This window comes from Brachyhypopomus gauderio, chromosome 1, assembly GCF_052324685.1.
Source record: "Brachyhypopomus gauderio isolate BG-103 chromosome 1, BGAUD_0.2, whole genome shotgun sequence".
Taxonomy (NCBI): domain Eukaryota; kingdom Metazoa; phylum Chordata; class Actinopteri; order Gymnotiformes; family Hypopomidae; genus Brachyhypopomus; species Brachyhypopomus gauderio.
In genome coordinates, this window is record NC_135211.1 from 19,324,534 (window position 1) to 19,346,136 (window position 21,603).

Sequence of the window (21,603 nt, forward strand, 5' to 3'; positions counted from 1 at the left end):
ACCGAAGACAAAAAGAAAGGTCCTACACAACTAACACTGGCAGAAACGTTTACGAAGCATGACAAACTGCCACTTTTGAAATACAATTTACAATATTATTTGCACTTATGGCTTTTTGAGCCTTGGTTTACTGATACCATTTCTGTTTATTTATTATTTTGTCTATTCTGAGTTTATTAATTGCTAAATAAACAGGTCAGTTTCTCCTTACCAACCATTGTTTATTAGTCAAACACACCTAATTCAGCTGGCTACTTATCAAGATTAAAACGCTTTTCAACATGAGTTTGACAACAAAGTAAGTTGGCTAAATACCTTTAAACTTTAATACATGCTTGGATAGGCCGATATCGGTATCGGCCAATATATCGGTATCGGAAGTGCAAAAAAATATCGGTATCGGATAGGAAGTTCAAAAAGTTTGATAGGGACATCCATTTTACACAAACGAAACTGGATCTGAAAACGTGCATCAATGCTCCTGTGTGTAACACTTCACCTAAATAAGCATCAAAGGCAACAGTAGGTTTTCAGTGTAACTATGGTGATCACTCACCTTTCATGTTGGGATCCGGTTTCTTCACGGTCGTCATGGGCGACACGCTAGCCACGTTGGCAGGGACTGGGCGACCTGTAGGTCGAGGGGAACCGGACGTGGTACGAGCCGGAGACTCCTGTATACAAACACACAAACAACACACACAAAACAAGCTTTGGAAATGCCTTAAAAGCTTTCCAACCACTCATCAGTACAGAGCATTTCTAAAATACTTCATCCAGTTCACATGCCACACACGACCCTGACCTCACACAGGACCCTGGCCCCTCCCCTGCACATTACCCCTGGTATCAGATGTCTTAGATGTCTCAAATTGTAGCCTCACATCCAAAATCCATTTCTAAAAGACGAAGGCCTCACACAGGAAGTAGTTTTCACTTACTGTTCCTCTGGTTGGGGTGGCAGGCTGCTTCGCTAACAAAGTCTACACACCAAACAAATAAAACGGGAGAAAACACACACACACACACACACACATCAGAATATAACCACGACAGACCAACACAGATCAAGGAATTATTCATATTAACATAACAGACATGCGCTTTATTCATTACGACACAATGAGCCACTACAAATGCAGGAATGCTGCATGTCTGACGCTCCCCTTACTGAAGTTAGCAGAGAGGGGAACTGAACCCCCCCACTCCTGAAACACTCACAGCACATGCACACGGCAGCTCTCAGCCAATGAAATAACTCTCTAGCCATTTTGCAGGTTTGTGATTGTTCAGAGAATGTAGGAGACCAGAGAAAAAATTGTGATTAGAATCTGAAGAGAATTAAAGCCCTGTGCACCCCTGTGCATTTAGAGGGTGTCAGACGTAGGGTCAATCTGGGCTTTTATTTATAGGACTGGTAGCATCATAAGTCATGTGAGAGCTGTGTAAGAAACAGAAATCAGACCTGCTGCTTCATGAGGAAGACTTGTTCATCTTCGGCATTTATCTCTTTATCGTGTACCAGCTGGATGCACACACACGGAGAAAAACAAGTTGAGCATCAGGATCACAGCAACGGAACTAAAGGAGCCTCAGTGAAGTTCTCAAGGACCAACCTTCCGCACAGGAGGTGTTGTGATGAAATCCTTAAAGGGGTCGTCTGGTCGGACCGTTGTAAAATTTTCATGCAAGATGGCAATTTTCTTGTCATTGTCCCAGCCGGCCGGACTGTAATCGGGGTTGAGAGAGTAAGACAGCTACAGACTAAACGTCTGAAGTGCTACAGGCTCACCAGCTTCTGTGATATTTTATTAAATACAGTTGTAGAGTGGTGATATAAAAAACAAACACAAATGTTGCATGCATCACACCTCACAGCTCATTTCCAGAATAACAGCATTACAGTGCAATTTTACTACCTACATCTTCACTACAGTATGCTCAAGAGGTTATAGGGTGTGTGTGTGTGTGTGTGTGTGTGTGTGTGTGTGTGTGTGTGTGTGAGAGAGAGAGACAGAGGTAACACCCCTCTTACATAAACACAGCGTCCTTCTCCACCACTAAGGCAGCTGTGGTGAACTGGAAGTCAAAAAGCTTGTGCACTATGTATTTGTACAGGAGGTCCAGGTTCTTCTCCTCTTTGACAGAAGTGTATATCAAGGCAGCTCCATCTGAGGCACAGGGTTAAGGCACACACACACACGTATTGCCTGCAGGCTGTACTTGGTTCACACAGACAGGGAGGAGGGAGCAAATGTAGGCTGAAGGATACACTGTAGACAGAAGCGACGAATATGGGACTGGATGAAGTCCAAATGCTCCTCTTTGTAGTCATGTTCCTTCTCCAGGACAGTGACTGCATCACACTGGACAGGGAGATTACAGAACAGGCACGTCAGCTGTGTGGGCATGAGAAGCTTAAGATGATTAAAAACAGGTTTGATACCAAGCTTGTTTATCTCGCCTGTAATATAGCCACATTATAGAAGCCCCGCCTCTGTAACAGCACATTTCCACAGTCAGTGGGAAACTATGGCAGACCTGCAGGACACCACATGCCTGAGGGAGACACACCCACTCCCTCGTGGGGACACACCCACTCCCTCCAGCAGAGGAGCAGATACAGCAGCCGCCAGCCCTGCTCAGGTATGGAGCTCTGCACACACACACACACATGCTGATTCATGCACGCACATACAGTCAAGCGTGCACACACTCACACAGAGCAGAGAGGCGGCTGACTTTAGCAGGGACTCCTGAGAGGCGTACGTTTCCTACTGAGCCCAAGGTGAATTAAATACAGCACCATTGGACTTGAAGAGGCAGGCACATTATACAGAACCTCAGAAGACCTGCTTCCTTCTCACTCTGATCAGCCCCGTAGGGAAGAGCTCAGAGGAGACCAGAGCACAGAGGGTGGTGTGTTCTCACACAGCATGTGAGGGAGAGATGGTGGATCTGCAGTTCAGCGCCTGTAGGCCACATACTGCATGAAAAGAGGTTTTCACCAGCTTTGGACACGTACCAGTCCAAACCATAGTCCACCACCATTACAAACCATAATCCACCACACAGCACCATGTTGACTTGAACACTAGGGGGGAATATTAGTATTAGACGAAACACACGCAGGACAGTTTACAGCAGGGACGTTTATTCTGTGATTCAGCATGTTGTTACTGAGCCCTCCACCATCACTGAAGGCCTGTAGAAGGGCAATACTGTAACTGGTCACTGGGTTAGCAATATTCTCACCTTTGTGCAAACTACTAGCACTGGAATGCCCAGATTGTACGTAAGGACGTTGTCTCCCAGAGGGAGTAGCACCTCCTCGTCCTCTGCCCCAGCCGGAGGGCCTCGCCTCTGGGGAGAAGCTGGCACGGCCTCCTCAGGCTCCACATACTCCTGGAACGCTTTCACCACTGCAAAGAAACACATCCAGGTAAGACCAGACACAGCCGTGAGTGTCAAAGTAGATTCCTAAGAGAAATTATGAATCAAGAATGGTAATGCCAACAGCTTTCAAATCCAACACGCATGCATAATTTTGCACACTTCGAGTTGTTTGATATCTATACAAGTTCAAAGCTTAATCTGAATGGAGTAGTTTTGCACCTAGCCATAGCTCTCCTTATAAAGTTTCAACAAGATGGACCCAAACATATCCACCAGCACACACAGGAGAAGACACCCTGACAGAACTCATCAGAAGAGCCCATCTGTTACAGGAGAGTTCCTGTAGTGCACTGCAACAACACTGACTGCAGCAGATCGAGGCAGGAAGGAGGGCCTTCCTCAGGAAGCAGAGGAGTGCTGCTCCTCATGAACCTAAGGAACAGCTCAGACACACACCTCCCACAGCCTTCCAGACCCAGCAGAACAGCTCACACACAGCTCCCACAGCCTTCCAGACCCAGCAGAACAGCTCACACACAGCTCCCACAGCCTTCCAGACCCAGCAGAACAGCTCACACACACAACTCCCACAGCATACCAGACCCAGCAGACCCACAGCATAGAAGAACCAGCAAAACAGCTCACACACACACCTCCAGATCCCACAGCATACCATACCTGGTCATCTCCACTAGGCCAACACACTGCTAGATTTATTTATATTTTTATTGAAGTTTATTTTATAAAATCTTAAATGGAGGACACCGTCTCCTGGCCTGGGGGATTTTAATATAACAGGCATCCACAGCTTTGTGTCAGAGAGACAGGCCTCAGTATGAAGGAAGCAGAGGCGACACCATTACGTCCCCAGCAGAGTTGGCCAATAGCAGCACACTCATCGCGGTAACCCACCCAAGGTCACAGGTAATGAGATTAACGATTATTTTTATAGTCGACTAATCACCGATACATTTTTATGATTATTCGACTAATCGGAACGTACGTTAATTGAATAGAAAATATACAGCTTATCACACTAGAATGCAACTGCTATTATATAGGCCTAACCATCATTAGATTTCAGCTATATGCCAACTAAAAATAAAAACAATTAAGATCATAGTTCATTAAACCTTTAATAAAATATGCAGCTTGTTGCAACAAACAATTATTAAAATAAGTATAAGGCACTGGCTTAAACAATGCAAAAATAAATACATTAATAAAGAAATTATTTTTCTTTCTTTCATTTGTCTCTGGCATCAAACTTAGCTACATTTAAATCAAATTAGGTAGGGACCTGAAACTAAGGAATTATTCACAAAAATAAAGTTTTGGTCTCACTGACGTTACAGAAAACACACAAATGTGTGCCAAGGCTAATGAAACAAATCGCCATTACTAATGTTATTTATCGTGGTAGCTGTAAAAGTTAAGTACTAAGTTAACGCTCTGTTTACGCCAACTTAGAAGCTAACTACCAATTTAAATTTCAGAGATGACGGTCCCTCTTCATCATTGTCACAATCAGCCACAACATGCTTCAGGTGCTCGTACATCGCGGTTGTGCTGCCGTGGAAGGAAAGTTCTGCCTTGCAGATATTTCACGTGTTTCAGAACCCGGCTACGGAAAATGATCCCACACTTTTGAGTTCTGTAGCCGGGTATCCATTATACCAGTCTGTATAACGTCCTGGGATGTCGTCCACCATCTACCCCGGTTTCCACTATTGTGCATGTGCGTCAAGGACAGAAAGGCAGATGCAGCAGTGGAAACTGCCACACCAGTTTGGAGAGGAAAAAAAAAAAAACAATGCATCGACTATTAAATTAGTTGTCGACTATTTTAATAGTCGACAATCATGGCAGCCCTAATTTCAGCACAAGTGGGGAAAAAAAAACACAAACCAAAAGCCACACCAGAGGAGCCAGTGACTTAAGGAGGAGGAGGAGAAGACAGGTTCTCTGTTCTCTCCCAGTATAGTGGAGCTCATTCAGAAAGCACAAGAGACTCCGTTCACACAAGTGTAAGGAGCTGCCACATAAGCATCATGTTTGTAAACACAATAACACATTCCTTATTAAACACAAGGAGCCATGTCCCCGTAGTACGCCTCTCTGCAGTTAGGCACCTTCCTTCTTAACTTCTAGCTTAACTTCTTGAAATTGTTTGTACATATTGGACATTTCTGACATTCTGCCACAGTCTGATCAGTCCACCATTAAGAGGACACAGAAGAGCCAGCAGGACGAGGACTGCAGGAGCGTCGGTCAGGTGCAACAGTGACCATAAAGACTTTCTAGTGTCGACTTTGACCGACTTTCATTTTCTCCAAATAAAGGTGGGGCTGCAGAGGAACCCAGGACAAGCACACCACCACCACCACCACCACCCAGCTACCACAAAACAAAAGCACCACAACACAAAGCTTGGGTGATATGACAGCATTTCGGTATACAACAGTACTATTGTAAAATGGTGGATATTAATATTAACTACGGTGGCCGAGAAGGGCAAAACAATTTACCGTTTAGGAAACAAAATTACAAAAGTACAAACAAATTTACAAGATGCTAATTTGACGGAAAGGGGAGGTACAAAACACAGGAAGTGATTGTTGCTTATTTGTGTCTAGATCAAAACTAGTGGAGTTTGCAGCAGCAAGTCAAGCTAAACCATGTTTTGTGGAACTCATTTTAGCCAGTTGGCATGCTTTTGTTTTTCCTGTGGGAAGTCATTGGAGCTAGCTAGCTTTGGAGGTTAATGAAAGTAACGATAATACTGATAATGAAAGTAAGTGGAATGTAAATGCAAGCTAATGGCTAGCTTTAGTTTATAATCCATTTTCACTGCCATTTCAGAGTGATGCAAATGTTGACAGTCTCCCTCTGTCCTCTCTTTTAACACTAGCAAGACAGATTTATTCCACACATCCATGGCACCGACATATGTTGTTTTTAAACAGTCATAAGTCATTTCATAAGATGCATCAGCATTTACATGCTAAAAATAAGTCAGTTTCGTCTGTGTAACGCCAGGGATTCAGACGTAATGGAGGAAGACAAGTGCGTAGAGACAAGGTTTAATAGGGGCATTAACTGAAATGCATTCAGCAGACCGGACTAGGGTACAATTTCCAACAGACATGGACTGGATTTACAGGAACGCCGTGGCATAATTAACAGAAACAAGGAACACGGACAAGGCAAAATCCAAATAAAAAAGCAAAACAATTACAACATGAAAAAAAATTAAGAAGTAGAATAATTAAATAAAAGACACGGGAATGGAAGCAGGGAAACGTAATACAACAGACCAGCTAAATGTGGAGGGCACACACATAGAACAATACATGAACAAGCCAACATGAACTAGAAAGAGAATTAACAGGGTACAGAAAAACACTAGACAGAAGCTGAAGGGAGAACTAGACTAGTACGGGGAAACAAAGCAAAGTAAAACTAGGAAACACACCTGAAACACACAAATCGAGAATAGCAGAAGGAAGCAGACCGGACTAGGAACAAGAGACTTGAAACAATGACGAGCAATGGGGCCTTAAGGACATGGGAGTATATATACACCAAAAAAACAGGAATGTAAACAGGACGCAAGTGATGAACGACCATATACAACCGTATAATCTGAAGATGGTATGAAAAGGCTCAGTACAACAGCACACGGCTGCAGAGCAACCACAGGCAGCAACGTTCACAGGCAGCAGCACAGCGGCACTGGGGGACCCTCCGCCCACACCGGGGGACCCTCCTCCCACACCGGAGGGGCTCTGGGAGAAGGCCGGTGTGCAAGTTCACAGGAGTGGATCTCCTCTCCTCTCACAGAAGCAGTTCTGCTGGGTCCCGAGGTCCTGCTCAGACACTGATCCCACGCAGCTCTGCAATAAGGCGCCACAGAGCACCATGATGCAACACCCTGCAACTCAGGCTGGACAGGAGCCTGGGACGCAGTCTGGCACCATGACGACGTCAGTCTGCCTGTTTCTTTAAGAGCAGCTCCCTAAACTCCTCCCTGCGCCCCCCCCCCCCCCCCTTTAGGACTTACACAGCACAAACACCAACCTCTCTATGTCAAAACAAAAGGCACACTGGCAGAGTTCTCCATCTGTCTGCCATGCCTGCCCCACTACCTCCCTCCGACTCGTCTGTCACCCCACTCTACCTACACCCTTACACCACCCAGTGATGACCTCAACCTCCTGATCTCCTCCTCTGAGGTCAGGACAGAGAGGCCGACTGGACGCTGCTGGCTCATCAATAATAAGCTCCAGGAGCACATATGTCTAATCACCATGGTTATATCAAGACTGATGCCAGTGTTCATGGTGCACTATGTGAAACTGCAGATCCAATGTGTAACTTGCACAGTGAGCTCATCTCATTGTCTCAGGACTACTTCCTCTTTTACTGCTTTCACACACATTCACCATGTCACAGGAAAACAAAACAGCCAACTCCATAACACTTGGCAATATCTGCTAAAAACAGCAGAAAAAAAAACCAACAGGTACTTGTTAAACAGCAGTTTAAACAGGAAGCTTAAATAATTCTACAGAGCATAAACAGAAGGGCAAACAAGCTTGGGTGACAGATAAATATAACACTGTTTTATATTTCCCACTGATGGCTAAGTGGACTTTTCCAAAGCATTACAACCGTAACAAAACAGCACATTTACTCATATTTATAGCCACCCCATGACTCATGCAAGTGCTCCAATGGCCTCATTATCTGACAGCACTGAAATCTGCTTAGTCAGCACCGAGACCCAACCCGCCTCGGTCCAAACAGATGGGCCTGGCTCAGGCCCGCCACAACCTCAGCCCATGAGATCTATGGCAGCAGAAACCTAAACCGTAACCTCCCCATCAAAGTTGATACTGGATGATTTGGAGATTAGCACTTACTCATCTGCTCCATCTCCTTCATTTTCTCTGGTGGAATCTTCAGCTTGTCCACATGCTCACGCAGGACGCTGGTCCACTTTTCCAGAGACTCCATGATGGTCCACGGCCGGGACATGTCCACCACAAACACAGCCAGGCTATCCTCCAGAGTCTCGCCCGATACAGCGAACTTCAGCAGGCCTTTGTGGTACAGATCTCCGTCCAGGATCCACACATTGCAGCGAGTCAGATCTGGAAGAAGGTTAGATGAGGGTTTGAAGCTGGCAAAGCTGACCATCTAAACAGGCCATGTTGGCCAAGCACGTGTTTCAACAGGATTGTTTACCTCACTCAGCAGGAGTGGCATTCGGCCATGATGGTGGCATTTATACACGCCGCATTACACACTATACTACAGTCCACTGTCAGGACTCAACACTACACATTTCCCCATGCAAGCTCAGCCTCTCAGCATACTCTCACTCTTGAACAAAATTTGTTTTATCTACAGAAAATAGCACTTCAGGGGCTCAGTGCTGCACAGCATTGTGCAGGTGAGGAAGACTGCAATCCCTGCATCACTTACCATCTCTGTCTTCATCATGAACGTTCAGGTACAGGTATTCAAGCCCTCTCCCTCTCTTATTGTATTCCACGCCTTGCAGTTTTGCCATAAGCGTCGTCTTCCCCGATCCATCCTCCCCTAATTATACAGACACGGTAATCCGTAATATTCAATCACACACCAGCACTTCAACAAAACAAGGAAACATGAGACTTTTTTACACCTCCATAGAAACTGACACACATGCCTGCATGTCCTCTTTCAGACACAAAATTGTAGAATAAGTGAAGAATTTAATTACACCAATTTGCCCAAATCTTCTACTTGAGAACAAAACCCTAAGTGAGGTAATGTCTCATTAAATATGCTTTTAAGGCAAAAAACACGGATCCTAGAAGAAAACAAGCACATACCGAACACTAGTATATTTTTTCCCGATGGCAATTTAGAACTGGAACGTGTGGATACCTCGCTGAGGATTGAAGACCTGTGAGTACATAAGACATGTTTGATTACACACCACCACATATGGTCCACATGAGCAGATCATGTCCTACAGATTTAACACAATGCATCTGAAAAAGTAAGCCAATATTTAAATGTTTCGTTTACGTTGAAGCCGATTAAAGAAAGAAATCTTACTGACATGTTCTCGTTACTGACAGTGTTTATTACAATGACAACACATGCAACAGCGAAACATGTTTAAAGAAGCATGACAACTATGATATCGGAGTACAGCTGACATTAACCTGATCAAAACCATCATAACTTAGTAGAAAATGACTAAACTGGCAGTTTGAAGTGTAACAAAAAACTGTCTTCCTGAAATCAGAGTCGCTATGTCCAGTTCAACGCAGTGTAAAGAAGGTGGCTAGCTAGTCCGCTAGCTACAGGACAGGAGTACGGTACCTAGGTTAGCATAGCTGGCCAGCAGACAGGTACTGGTTAGCCAGCAGACAGGTACTATTTAGCATGGTTAACCAGCAGATAGGTACCAGTTAGCCATCATTTAGCTAGCAGTAGGTACTAGTTAGTCATCTAAGTCTTCTGCGATCTGTAATGTACAATCAATATGCCAGTGAGCTAGCCTACTGGCAAACCGGCTAACCAGCGAACCCTGTCCTAACCAGCTAGCCGGCTCGCGCCGTTCTAACCAGCTAGCCGGCTCGCGCCGTTCTAACCAGCTAGCCGGCTCGCGCAGTCCTAGCAAGCTAGCCGGCTCGCGCAGTCCTAGCAAGCTAGCCGGCTCGCGCAGTCCTAGCAAGCTAGCCGGCTCGCGCAGTCCTAGCAAGTTAGCCGGCTCGCGCAGTCCTAACAAGCTCGCGCTCCAAACCTCTGAACGTTATTTAACGGATTTTCGAGGCTTGGCGATTTTTACAATAAACGTGAGAACGCGCGTGTTTGTCGTTTCACAGCGCGACTATGTTAAGTGACCAGCAGTAGACACATATGCCGCCACATAACGCGATTAACACAAGTTTAATCGGGAAGATGACGTTTAATCGTGAAGATGAAGGTTTCTGTCACACTTCCAGCCGGCCCGAGGCCGCGTACCCGGCGGTGACGAAGCACATTTGACACCGCTACAGCGACACTCTCCAGCACAACCACACGTCTAGTCTCCGCGAGTATGTTATCATACCAAAGGTTCTGTCCTTCGTCCTCCTCGTTGCTGTTGTCCATCCCGTCGCCTGTCCCGGCTGCGCCCAATATCTTCTTCTCCAGCACGGGCGCCATCTTGTCCCTACAGCCACAAAGGGAGCGCCGCCCCAGCCTGAGGACCTCCGCTGTACTTCACACTGTACAACACAAACGGCCTGTTCTTAGCGTATCAACTGTACAAGACCGGAGTAACCTTTATTTAATTAATGATGTAAAACATATGTCTGTGCCGCAGAGAAAAAAAGCCGAGAGAGCATGCTGTTGTTCCTGAAGTTTGTTGAAATTGTGAAACGGCAGGTGAAGAGACAGCTCACTACGCGCTGGGATGACGTAATTCTCAGAGTCACGCCCCCAGTGGTGGAAAAGAGAACTGCGTTAGTCTCCTGTTTAGAGACCAGTTCACGGTTTCTTTTGTTATGCGCAATGTATGTTGGTATTAGAAAACACCGATCCGAGATCAGCTACAAAACGCCATTGCACTTTTGAACAAGTTCGAGAACTAAGCGTGGATGTCGGACCTGGTTACGCCCTTACTCAACTGTGAAAAAATCTGTGAACTGATTACTTATTGGGGGAAAAAGATTAGAAAATAAATGTATGCTAATTTATTGATTGAAAAATAAATAAATACATTGACTTTGTTTTGTGCTTTAACTGTGAATTGCTTGCGAGCAGTCATATTTTCTAACGTTTTAATGAGTAACTTTAATGAGTAATGAGATTAGAAAGGAACGGTTGTCAGAAACGATCATGCGTCGAGACTATATCGGGTCTGATACTGGATTTGTAAACCAATATGTAATTGGTACAATAGAATCTAACAAAAACGCACTTTTGTATAGACTATCACGTTATGTATTATAAAGTAATAAATAGAAGGCTACCCAGAGTTAACCCGTGCTGTGTAGTAAAATGTCTGTAATTCCCTGACAGTGCATGTGCAAGTTCATATTATCTTAAAATTAGGGAACACAGCTTTCATAACAGTTTTCTATAAGGACCAGGGCGTAACGGGTCGAAGCAACTAAAAAAGAAGTACATTGATGACATCTGCTGTTAAATTTAAGTATTTGTTACAGATACAAAATCTCTAAAATAATTAATGAAAATTACCATAGGAACAATCGTCTGAGTCTATATGGCAAAAGAAATTAAAGAGATTAGACGAAAGTGAAAAATAAAATAATCGGTTAGGCTATAATAACCGTAATATATAATTCCAGTAATCTAAAAACCTCTCATTCATATCCGGTTTTAATGGGTTCGTTCTTGAGTCATTATCTATTAGATGTTTAAATTTTTTTTTACTAAAATGACAAATACAGATTCATACGATACAGTGAGAAGTCAGAATATATTTAATTTATAATGAATTCTAAGTAAAAAAAAAAGAAGTAAGAATTCAAACATTTTTATTACATACGTCTGGCGTATAAAAATTTGAATTGGGTTGGGGCTCAGATTCAAAAGCAACAAATATTGTCTAATCAAAGGGTTTTTTATTTTTAAATTGTTAAATTAAATTTTTAGATGCATATCACGGTTTCTTGAAATGTTGTTTTGCTATTTTTAAACAAACATTGTTTTTAACTTAAAATGTTCTCTTCTCCGTTTTGAAACTTTGAACCTGATAACCATTCTGCATTATTGTAATTCACAATTTTTAAAGACATGTATAATAAAAATAAACTCGTGTACAAAATCCTCACCTGGTATTGTACATGTTTGTCTAATGGACAGATGGGACATTCCTGTCCCTGTTTGGTCATCAGCACATTCACGGAGACTTTTCATCTGTTATAAGGCATCAGTGCTTGTGTGAATAGCCCTACACAATGGTTTGGCATTTTGTCAATTGTTTTGGGTCTATATTCTCTCGACCAGTTAAAACCGGATTACAGACACGCGATCATTAAAGCAACCAGCACTACGACAGCTGCCAATGTTAAATCCAATCACTTTCCATCCGGGCTCCTTACGTCCCACAGAGACTTGAATGGTTGTAGTAATTAGTGCTGAGATTACTGATGGATGCTGCCACACACCTGCCCCACTACTCACGTCTGAGGGGAGTGGGGGAGGGGCAACGCGGAGACTCTGCTTTGATAGGGGCGCAGGTCATGGGGGCGGAGCCATTTGGGAGGGCTCCTCTGAGGGCTATGAGGGACGCAGGGCCTGAAGATCTCCAGGGAGTGATTTCATGCCAAAACTCTGAGTCATGGGAAACCTGACCTTGCTGCTCTTTTTTTCTTCCTAGAAATATTTAATATTGTGTGTGTGTGTGAGAGAGAGAGAGAATCTTGCTGTTTGCCTCTCATTAGAACTACAATGTATATTCTGTCCTCAATACACTTGTATTCCCAGATATCCAACCTTTTGAATTCGCAAAGTAACACGAGATACAAACAAAAGTAGTAGGATTGTCAGCCTCTCAGATTTAGGGTTTTATTTGATACCAGGAACTACCACAAAAAGGGAAATGCAACACAAGTTTCAATTCCCATACTGAGATTCACAGAAATGCAATGCATAAGCATTTTTGACTTGACACTTTTACAGTGTCAATCTTATCTCTGATTAAAACCCTGCCATTTATTTGCTTCATTATAATGGTTTGTAACTAACGTGAAAAAACTGCTGGCGATAGCCTAGCAATTTCGTACATGCAATGCATAATTACACCACTAGAGGATACTGTTTTCATTTTAAGTTGATCTTTAAAAATCTTTTCATGTCATCTTTCTGCATCTTCCTTTTGACAGAGGGCCTGTGATTAATTACACACGCGATGTTAAGCCTACTGCGGGGCACAAAGCTCACACGTCGTAAAAGCTTCGAAACATGGAAACTGGAAGCTCTGAAACTTCTGTCTTCTCCAGGGAATGGCAGGCCGTTCACACACATTAGCAGCAAAAAAGTGTCTTAAAATGGCAGAATGTGTAGCACATACAGACTGAGCCATATGTGTAACTACATTACACTATAGAAGTAAAAAAGACAAATCTGATTATTTCTTACCGACGGAATTTCATTGTGTGAATAATATTTAAACTGATTAGTCTAATCAGAACTAATCAGTTTCAGGCAAGTGAGGGAAGAAAAACGTGGTTGGAACAATTAACAGAATCGAGATTTCCGCGCGTGAATCATTTACCAAATACAAATATGGCTTATGCTCAGCGTGAAAGGGCTTTCGCTCACAAAAAACCCCAATGTATTTTTATCCAAATATCTTTCCACGTTTTTACGTCAATCCACAAATAAAACAAACGTGGCCTAAAATGCGTTGTCCCATTAACAGCAGGCAGATAACTTGCAGACGGGTGCCATGTGACGGAGCACTGCGAGTTGACAGGAGTATTAGGAATGACCTTTGCTCTTTCTCCCTGCAGAAACACGCTCGAGCTAGGCGTTATTCACACGGTTATAGACAACAGACATGTACAACAGACATATACAAAACCGACATACAGTACAATGAATGCGTGTCCCCCGAGTTACCATTTCCTTTACAATGAGAGGATTTGAACCAAACTTTTTGTTCTGCTGGTTATATTTCGAGCAAACTGTACCACACTGTTACCATCAGGCCCTTGTAGGGGTTCACGCGTTCCTGCTGTCGGTATGAGCACCGCACTCATCTTTTGATCTTTCAAACGAGACAAATGTATTAATCGCCTTTTCGGAAATAGGGGGAAAGTATTCGGTAACTTTGAACTCAAAGGCAGTTGGTTGCTATAGTTACTATTTAAGAGGTAAAGGGTTAAATAAAAGGGGCATTATTCCTAAAAGGAGTGAAGTCCATCTAATCTAGGGAAGTATGCGCGCTGAGAGAGGAAGGGGGGAGAGGGCGTGTATGGTGGTTGGGGAGGAGAGCGTCTATAACGACAGATGTCTCGCGCACCGTGCTGTTTAACAGGAGCAGTGCGCGCGGGGGGAGCCCAGTGGAGACCGGAGCTCGAGGAGCGGGACTGTGTGCAGCTGTCGCTCGTGCGCGTTCTGCTGGATTCAGATCATTGTTACAGCAGGGAGACAAATCAGCCACTGCACTCTTCCCCATCGCACGGATTTCTGGGGTTCGCATCAGCCGCAAAGCAGGTCGGTAAACTTTTTACCTCTGTTTTTTTTCTAGTTCGTTTTCTTAATTTTGCATTGTCTGCCGAACCATACTGTCAGTCTTAATGCCCAACGATAAAGGGTTGGAGCGCTGTTCTCAAAGGCAGGACCAAGCGCCGGGATGGTGTTTCCTTTGTTCTTCATACTCGAATTTGCACTTTAACTCCGTTCACAGGAACCATGTCGTAAACACATAATTCATATATTAAAATATAGATAGAAATGCTCAATTTTCCCTGTTCTCCTTGCTTAGTAATATGTGAAGTGCGAGATAAGTTTTAATTTATATTATAAAATCCGCACGCGTCAAGTCCCATTGATACAATGTACTAGTTGTTTGGCGTGGTTTCTGTTCAAACAGTTTTCAGTTATTTAGGCGTTTAATCTACAATGCAAAATGAATGTGTGTCCAAACCAGGTTTTGTCAAACAGGATCCTGTCATAGGTAATCATATTCCAAGTGACCGATTTCATTATAGCGATTCATTATAACAACTGTTTGTGTGAAGTTGCATTCCTCCAAACGTCAAACCAGTTTTACGTATTTTTCCATATACTTTGTTCTCCTAACCGGCACCGTACAGTTGACCATAAACCGGCTGTACGCCGCTTGTGGGCGCGTGATGGCGAACAAAAGAGCAGCGGGGGGCGGGGAGGGGCGGGGTGCCGTCGGAGCGCTGTAGCTCACCGAATAGCTACTTTTTGTCGTCCTTGCGTTGCCGAGGACAGTGACACTGTACGCTGTAAATTGCACGTTTAGGAATCACAGGGACTTTTCCTATAACTTATTAATTTACTTAGCAGCCACCGTGGTTCAGTACTACCGTAGCTGCTGCATACTAATGTGCCGCAGACGTAGTCTGCATGACCCCCCCCCCCCCCCCCCCCAACACACACACACACACACACACACACACACTCTTTCTCTTTTTCTCTCTCGCTCTCTCTGTCCAATGTAGCCTAATGCTGATTTGTATTTATTCTTTTTTGTCATGTTACCTTTTTATCTCAAGATCCGATCAAGCGGATCACCACGTGCTTACCATGCCCTGAGTCAGCAAAATTATGGACCTGTTTGTCGTGTACATTATTATAGCTACTGTGACATTAAGATCTTTCTTTCATAACAGAACCACATTGCTTGTGTATATGAAAATAGTAGTCCATCGTATACGAGTTAAAATGAATATAATCATGACTGGAGTCATTCGGGTCTTCGTGCCTATGTTCCTGCTATGAAGCTGCAAACGAGGCATATCATGGAGTTTGCATTGATCTGCGCGTGGTCTTCGCCACCGACTACGCTTCCGGTCTCGGTTGCCCAGTGCAGCACTACGGACAGCTCCCTTCTAACTGCCCTACGTGCGCGCGACTGTCAATCGGTACAGCAAATGTTGACGGGTTTTGATAAAGATTATGCCCGTTTGCCCGTATAATTATTTTTACGGTAACTACCATGTTGATTCTTAATTTTAAGTCTTCATTAGATTAATGAAGATTAGGTTTAGATTAGATTTTAGGTTTTAATCATTAGATTAGGTTTCTTTTCCCCTGTAGCAGAATGTTAGATAATTTTGAAATCTGTCTTTCTGTAATTTTCTGTAAATCTGATGATCATGAGGGCTGCTCCATTCTGTCTCCTCTATGTTAGCTCATTAGCAACTTGTGGTGTGTCGTGTTTCAGAACATTAGTGTGCAGTAGTGTGTTCTACTCTGCTGTTCTCCCTGCACAAACAATCTCACTACATCAACTTTGTCCTCCATGAACAAACCTCAGCTGGTTCCTCACAGCCATGCACACTGCAGAACAGCTGCAGAGCACGTGCTCCTCTGGTCCTGAGGGGGCAGGCTTGGGCCCCGAGACCGTCCTGCCTCTGCAACAGGCTTTTCTCATGCTCTGCCCTCATGTCTGTGTTCTCTTTTGACTGAGTAAACTTGGTCTTGGCAGTGCGAGATGATGTGTTTTCCCAGGACACAGGGGTTAAAGGCATTTTTATATGTGGTGTGCTCCAGTTCCCATGAGAGAAACCCTGCAAGGGGTGAGAGATGGACAACACGGGTGAGAGATGATCGAGCCCACCTGGTAGAACCACTGATTCAAGATTACAGAGCTACTCAAACAAGAGCTGAGCAGGGAGAGCCGTGAGGGCTCCGCCTCCAGCAGCTATTGGCACCTCCCCCTCTTGCTGTGCAGTCTTTCCCCTTGGCAGCGCTGTGAACCTTTAAAGGGCAGAACTGGCAGTAACTGTGCTGACATCCGGCATCTCATGTTTATCTCTGTTAATCAGAGGTGTCAATTCCAGGTTCAGAAAGTAAAAGTCCTCACCAGGATTTTCCTCAAGCTTGCTAGATTTTCTAATTAGTGCAATCCAGGTAAAATTAGTGGAATCAACACAATTCAGGAAGCTTGAGCAAAATCCTGGTGAGCACTTTTACTTTCTGAACCTGGAATTGACACCTCTGCTGTTAATTATGCAAGACTACATTTGAGGCCAAAGTGCATGTGATGTAAAAATACTTTTATCATGTCTTTACCTGTTTCATTTCATACCTGTTTCATGTCGTAATGTGGGACTTCTGTGTTGTCATCCAGGACACAGTATGGGAGGCAAGCTCAGTAAGAGGAAGAAGGGATATGATGTCAGCGACCCGAAGGACAAGAGTGAGGAGAGTCCAGTGGTAGCAACGGCTACAACTGAGCAGAAGGCAGAGGTCCCTGCCGAGGACCCAGCGGTGGACGCTGCAGCGGGACAGGAGGTGGAGGAGAATGCTGTAAGTTCTGACGGCGCTCCAGAGGCCCAGGCTGAGCAGACCACCACACCTGCAGACACAAAGGTGGAGGTGAAGGAAGCGGTTCCTGCATCAAAGGAACCTGTTGCCAAAACAGAAGCAGCCACTTTGGTGGCAGCGTCGGTCCCCCTGTCACCGGCTCCACAGGAAGACACGGCAACGGCCCCAGAGCTGCACCAGACTACAGATGCTCCAGCTGTGGTTGAAGCAATACAGGTTACAGCTGCCCCAGTGGAGGTTGTACAGGCGGTACCTACCCCTATGAAAAATGCAGGTGCCCCAGTAGAAGTTGTATCTGCCCCGGAGAAATCTGCTACTACCCCTGTAGAAGATATGTCTGCTCCTGTAGAGGTTTTATCTGCTCCTGTAGAGGTTATATCTTCTCCCAAGAATCAAGTACCTGCACCAGCTGATACTGACCCTGAGAAGCAAACGTCTGCTCCAGTAGAGACTTTAGCCAGCCCAGTAGAGACTAACCAAGAGGAACCAGTGACTACTCCATTAAAGTCTGTTACTGCGCCAGAGGAACCAGTTCATCCCCCACAACTAACAGCTTTGGCTGAACCCATGGCCAAGTTAGAAGAGCCAATATCAGTATCAGCAGAACCACCACAAAATCCTACTGGAGTTTCACCACATGAGCCTGTAACTACACCAGAGCAGCCTGTCATTGTACCAAAGCTACCTGTAGCTAAACCACAGGAGTCTGCTACTACACCAGAGAAGCATGTAGATACACCACAGGAGTCTGCTACTACACCAGAGAAGCATGTAGATACACCACAGGAGTCTGCTACTACACCAGAGAAGCATGTAGATACACCACAGGAGTCTGCTACTACACAAGAGGAACCTGTAACTACACCACAGGTGTCTGCTACTACACCAGAGCAACCTGTAACTACACTACAGGAGTCTGCCTCTACACCAGAGAAGCATGTAGATACACCACAGGAGTCTGCTACTACACCAGAGAAGCATGTAGATACACAACAGGAGTTTGCTACTACACCAGAGAAGCATGTAGATACACCACAGGAGTCTGCTACTACACCAGAGGAGCCTGTAGCCACACCAGAGAAGCCTGTATCTGTACCAGAGGAACCTGTAGCTACACCTCAGGAGCCTGTAATTACTCCACAGGAGTCTGTAGCTACACAAGAGAAGCCTGTAGATACACCACAGGAGTCTGCTACTACACCAGAGGAACCTGTAACTACACCACAGGAGTCTGCTACTACACCAGAGGAACCTGTAACTACACCACAGGAGTCTGCTACTACACCAGAGGAACCTGTAACTACACCACAGGAGTCTGCTACTACACCAGAGAAGCATGTAGATACACCACAGGAGTCTGCTACTACACCAGAGAAGCCTGTAGCTACACCAGAGGAGCCTGTAGCTACACCAGAGAAGCCTGTATCTGTACCAGAGGAACCTGTAGCTACACCCCAGGAGCCTGTAATTACTCCACAGGAGTCTGTATCTACACAAGAGAAGCCTGTAGATACACCACAGGAGTCTGCTACTACACCAGAGGAGCCTGTAGCTACACCAGAGGAGCCTGTAGCTACACCAGAATACAATGCAGTGAAGGAAGTGGAGCTTTCTGCAGCACAGGCAGTGGAGGAAGTGGAACAGGAGGTTTTAAGTGCCATGGAAATTAAGGGAGTGTCATCTGAGGTTCCAGAGGCTGCACATGTGGGGCCAGAGCCCACAGCTGATCCTGAGTCCACAGAAACAGAAGCAGAGCCAAGCAGTGCAAATGCTGAAGCACCAACCACTGAAGAGCCCATCCCTGAGATCATCATATCAGAATCAACCTCGACCAACGATCTTTCTGGTGAGGAACCTAGCGCCACCCCTGTCCCTCATCAGGAGAAGCTTGGTAATGGAGAGTGTGAGAGCCCTGGTTCAGAGGACTCTGTGGAGGATCCTCCCCCTGCAGGGCCCAAAGTTAATGGGGATTGTCAGAAACCGGTCCCTGCTGATGGCACTGGCCACGCCCCAGATCCTGTGGCGCAGAAGTGTGTGAATGGAGAGGCAGCGCAGCCAAAGCAGAGTGAACTGAAACAGGACTTGACCCTGGTCTCCGCTGAGGACCAGACGGCCGGAGGCATGGTGGAAGCCCTGAGCGGCCACGCAGAAAAGGCCCTCGACGCCGTGTGAAGAACACGATTAAAAGCCTGAATCTCATACTGATGAAAACAACAAAACATAGCTAAAAAGTCCCTCTGACAACACAAGATGTCAAAAAAAAAATGTGAACAACGCCTGTTGCGGTAACTCGGGTGAAAGGAATTCTGGTTAACCAAAAAGAAATGCAACCTCTTGAGAGAGAAAAGCAGAGAGAATGAGGGAGGAGGGGTGGGGGTGTGCCTTACTACATAAACCCTTAAAAACATGAGCAGATTGGTTACACACAGACAGAAAAACAAAAAAAGGGGGAAATGATGGAAATGAACATGCTTGTGTTGTGTGTTTGAGTCATAAACATGAAACTGGGTTACTGAATTAGCATTTAATACAATATATTCTGATGTAGACTTTCACGTTTCCATGTTCATATAACAAAGGTGAAAAATCATGCGTTTGAAGATCATGCTTTTTGAACTTTTATCGAGGGCTGAAAAAAATTAGAGAATGATAATTTTTTTCTCGATGGCTTGGCATAGTAAATAAGAGGCTCTTAAATGTAGTAAATAAGAGGCTCTTGTACCTTAAATCGGGTTCTTTTATTTTCACACTTTTTAAATGTGCTGCTGCAGTGCCTGGGACTTGTTATATTTAAGAGTACTTGAAATAAACACATAACACAAATGTAATGGCTAATGTATTGAAAAGACAAGTCTGTGTGTGTGTGTGTGTGTGTGTGTGTGTGTGTGTGTGTCTGTCTGTCTGTCTGTCTGTCTGTCTGGAGTTCTAGGAACTCTGCAAAACTGTTGCTACATCTTACCACACAGCATTGTTAGCTTGTGCTGTCAGGTCTTTGTAACAAACACCCGAATAGTGTGGCCGTGTACATAAGAGCATGTCCAAGTACGTGTGAGTATGTGTGTGAGTGCATGAGTAAATGTTTGAGTATATGAGTACGTGTTAGTATATTTGAGTAGATGCATGTGTACGTCTACCACCCCCCCAATCTATCTACACTGTTGGATCTCTGCACCTCTGAATAGCCCAGCTGGAGGGGGAGGGGAGGGGGCAGCAGGGGGAGGGGGCAGCGCTGATGAGGACAGGCGTTGTCCGTCCCCCCCGCAGATGTTTCCATCCTCATAGCTGTGTGCTTGTGTGTGTGTGTGTGTGTGTGCACGCGTACATGCAGTAGGCACTACCAGCAAAACACTGTGAGGGGGGAAGATGGTGTAATACTAACATAAGTCTTCCCCAAACTGAGCATTTACATTTACGGCATTTAGCAGACGCTCTTATCCAGAGCGACTTACAAAGTGCTTTGCTTCTGATCACAGAATACATCCTAGGAAATAGTACAGATAGGCCAGAATTCATTGGTCATTTTCACACACACACTCGGACATGAACTTTGCCAGACATGGGTAAAATCTGCCAGAATAGAAGTAATGGATGGTGGACGTTTCTTACTGAACACACAGCTTACTGAGCATGCATCTATAATACAGTCAGAGACTAAAACTATGCGGCTAAAACCATGTGTTCCTTTTGCTTTTTGTTAAAAATAGAAACTGTAATGGCACACACACATGTGAGTGGCATCACTGTAGCTGCAGGTCATGACCCTAAAGAGCAGAATTGAAATCTAGCAGCTCCACAGAAATCCAGCCTGTCGAGCTACATGCAAAATTAGAACTGAAAAACAGCACTTAAAAACAAAGTCAACTCTGCTTGCATGTTCATTTAGACACAGCCTACAGGTCACGTGCTTCTGCGTGCCCAGCTGCACCGCCTTAGTTACTGGCTGCCCATGGTTCCTGTCTCGTCCTTCAGAAGGAGAAGAGGACCTTTGTCACATTCAGCCTCTCCCCATGAAACCCTCTACAAGGCAGTCAAAAAACACCAGCTTTAAACCCATTTAAAAGGAACACTTAAAAATGTCTAATATATGGTCTCTAGTCATAAGGACATTTATAAAAATGTTTTAAAAAACAGATTTGTTTTAAACAATATAAACTTAAAAATGTAGCC

At 44.7% G+C, this 21,603-nt stretch overlaps 2 protein-coding genes across 4 annotated transcripts in view; one reads left to right on the forward strand and one right to left on the reverse strand.

Moving 5' to 3' along the window:
- The window catches only part of dync1li2 (dynein, cytoplasmic 1, light intermediate chain 2), an 18,883-nt gene extending 6,515 nt beyond the window's left edge, over nucleotides 1–12,368 (reverse strand). Inside the window, exons 1-12 of one of the 3 annotated variants that reach the window (XM_077000576.1) lie at nucleotides 12,240–12,368; nucleotides 10,511–10,667; nucleotides 9,279–9,352; nucleotides 8,887–9,003; nucleotides 8,322–8,552; nucleotides 3,256–3,422; nucleotides 2,273–2,366; nucleotides 2,036–2,171; nucleotides 1,617–1,728; nucleotides 1,466–1,525; nucleotides 942–983; nucleotides 557–674 (exon numbers count right to left, since the gene is read on the reverse strand). In XM_077000576.1, coding sequence (XP_076856691.1) covers nucleotides 557–674; nucleotides 942–983; nucleotides 1,466–1,525; nucleotides 1,617–1,728; nucleotides 2,036–2,171; nucleotides 2,273–2,366; nucleotides 3,256–3,422; nucleotides 8,322–8,552; nucleotides 8,887–9,003; nucleotides 9,279–9,352; nucleotides 10,511–10,605 — 1,246 coding nt within the window. In that variant the 5' untranslated portion in view covers nucleotides 10,606–10,667; nucleotides 12,240–12,368. Of the gene's footprint in view, nucleotides 1–556; nucleotides 675–941; nucleotides 984–1,465; nucleotides 1,526–1,616; nucleotides 1,729–2,035; nucleotides 2,172–2,272; nucleotides 2,367–3,255; nucleotides 3,423–8,321; nucleotides 8,553–8,886; nucleotides 9,004–9,278; nucleotides 9,353–10,510; nucleotides 10,855–12,239 lie in introns of those variants that run through there. The other 2 variants (XM_077000566.1, XM_077000585.1) reach the window with 2 other exon arrangements.
- A 2,081-nt stretch (nucleotides 12,369–14,449) lies between these two features.
- On the forward strand, nucleotides 14,450–19,774 carry LOC143510891 (uncharacterized). The gene is made up of 2 exons (XM_077000744.1): nucleotides 14,450–14,628; nucleotides 17,240–19,774. Exon 2 carries the CDS (start codon nucleotides 17,248–17,250, stop codon nucleotides 19,606–19,608), a length of 2,361 nt encoding a protein of 786 aa, XP_076856859.1. The 5' UTR covers nucleotides 14,450–14,628; nucleotides 17,240–17,247; the 3' UTR covers nucleotides 19,609–19,774.
- Nucleotides 19,775–21,603: the final 1,829 nt, after the last annotated feature.

Bases quoted from the DNA above. Each gene is read 5' to 3' on its own strand.
- LOC143510891 (XM_077000744.1), top strand. From the start codon at position 17,248: ATGGGAGGCAAGCTCAGTAAGAGGAAGAAGGGATATGATGTCAGCGAC.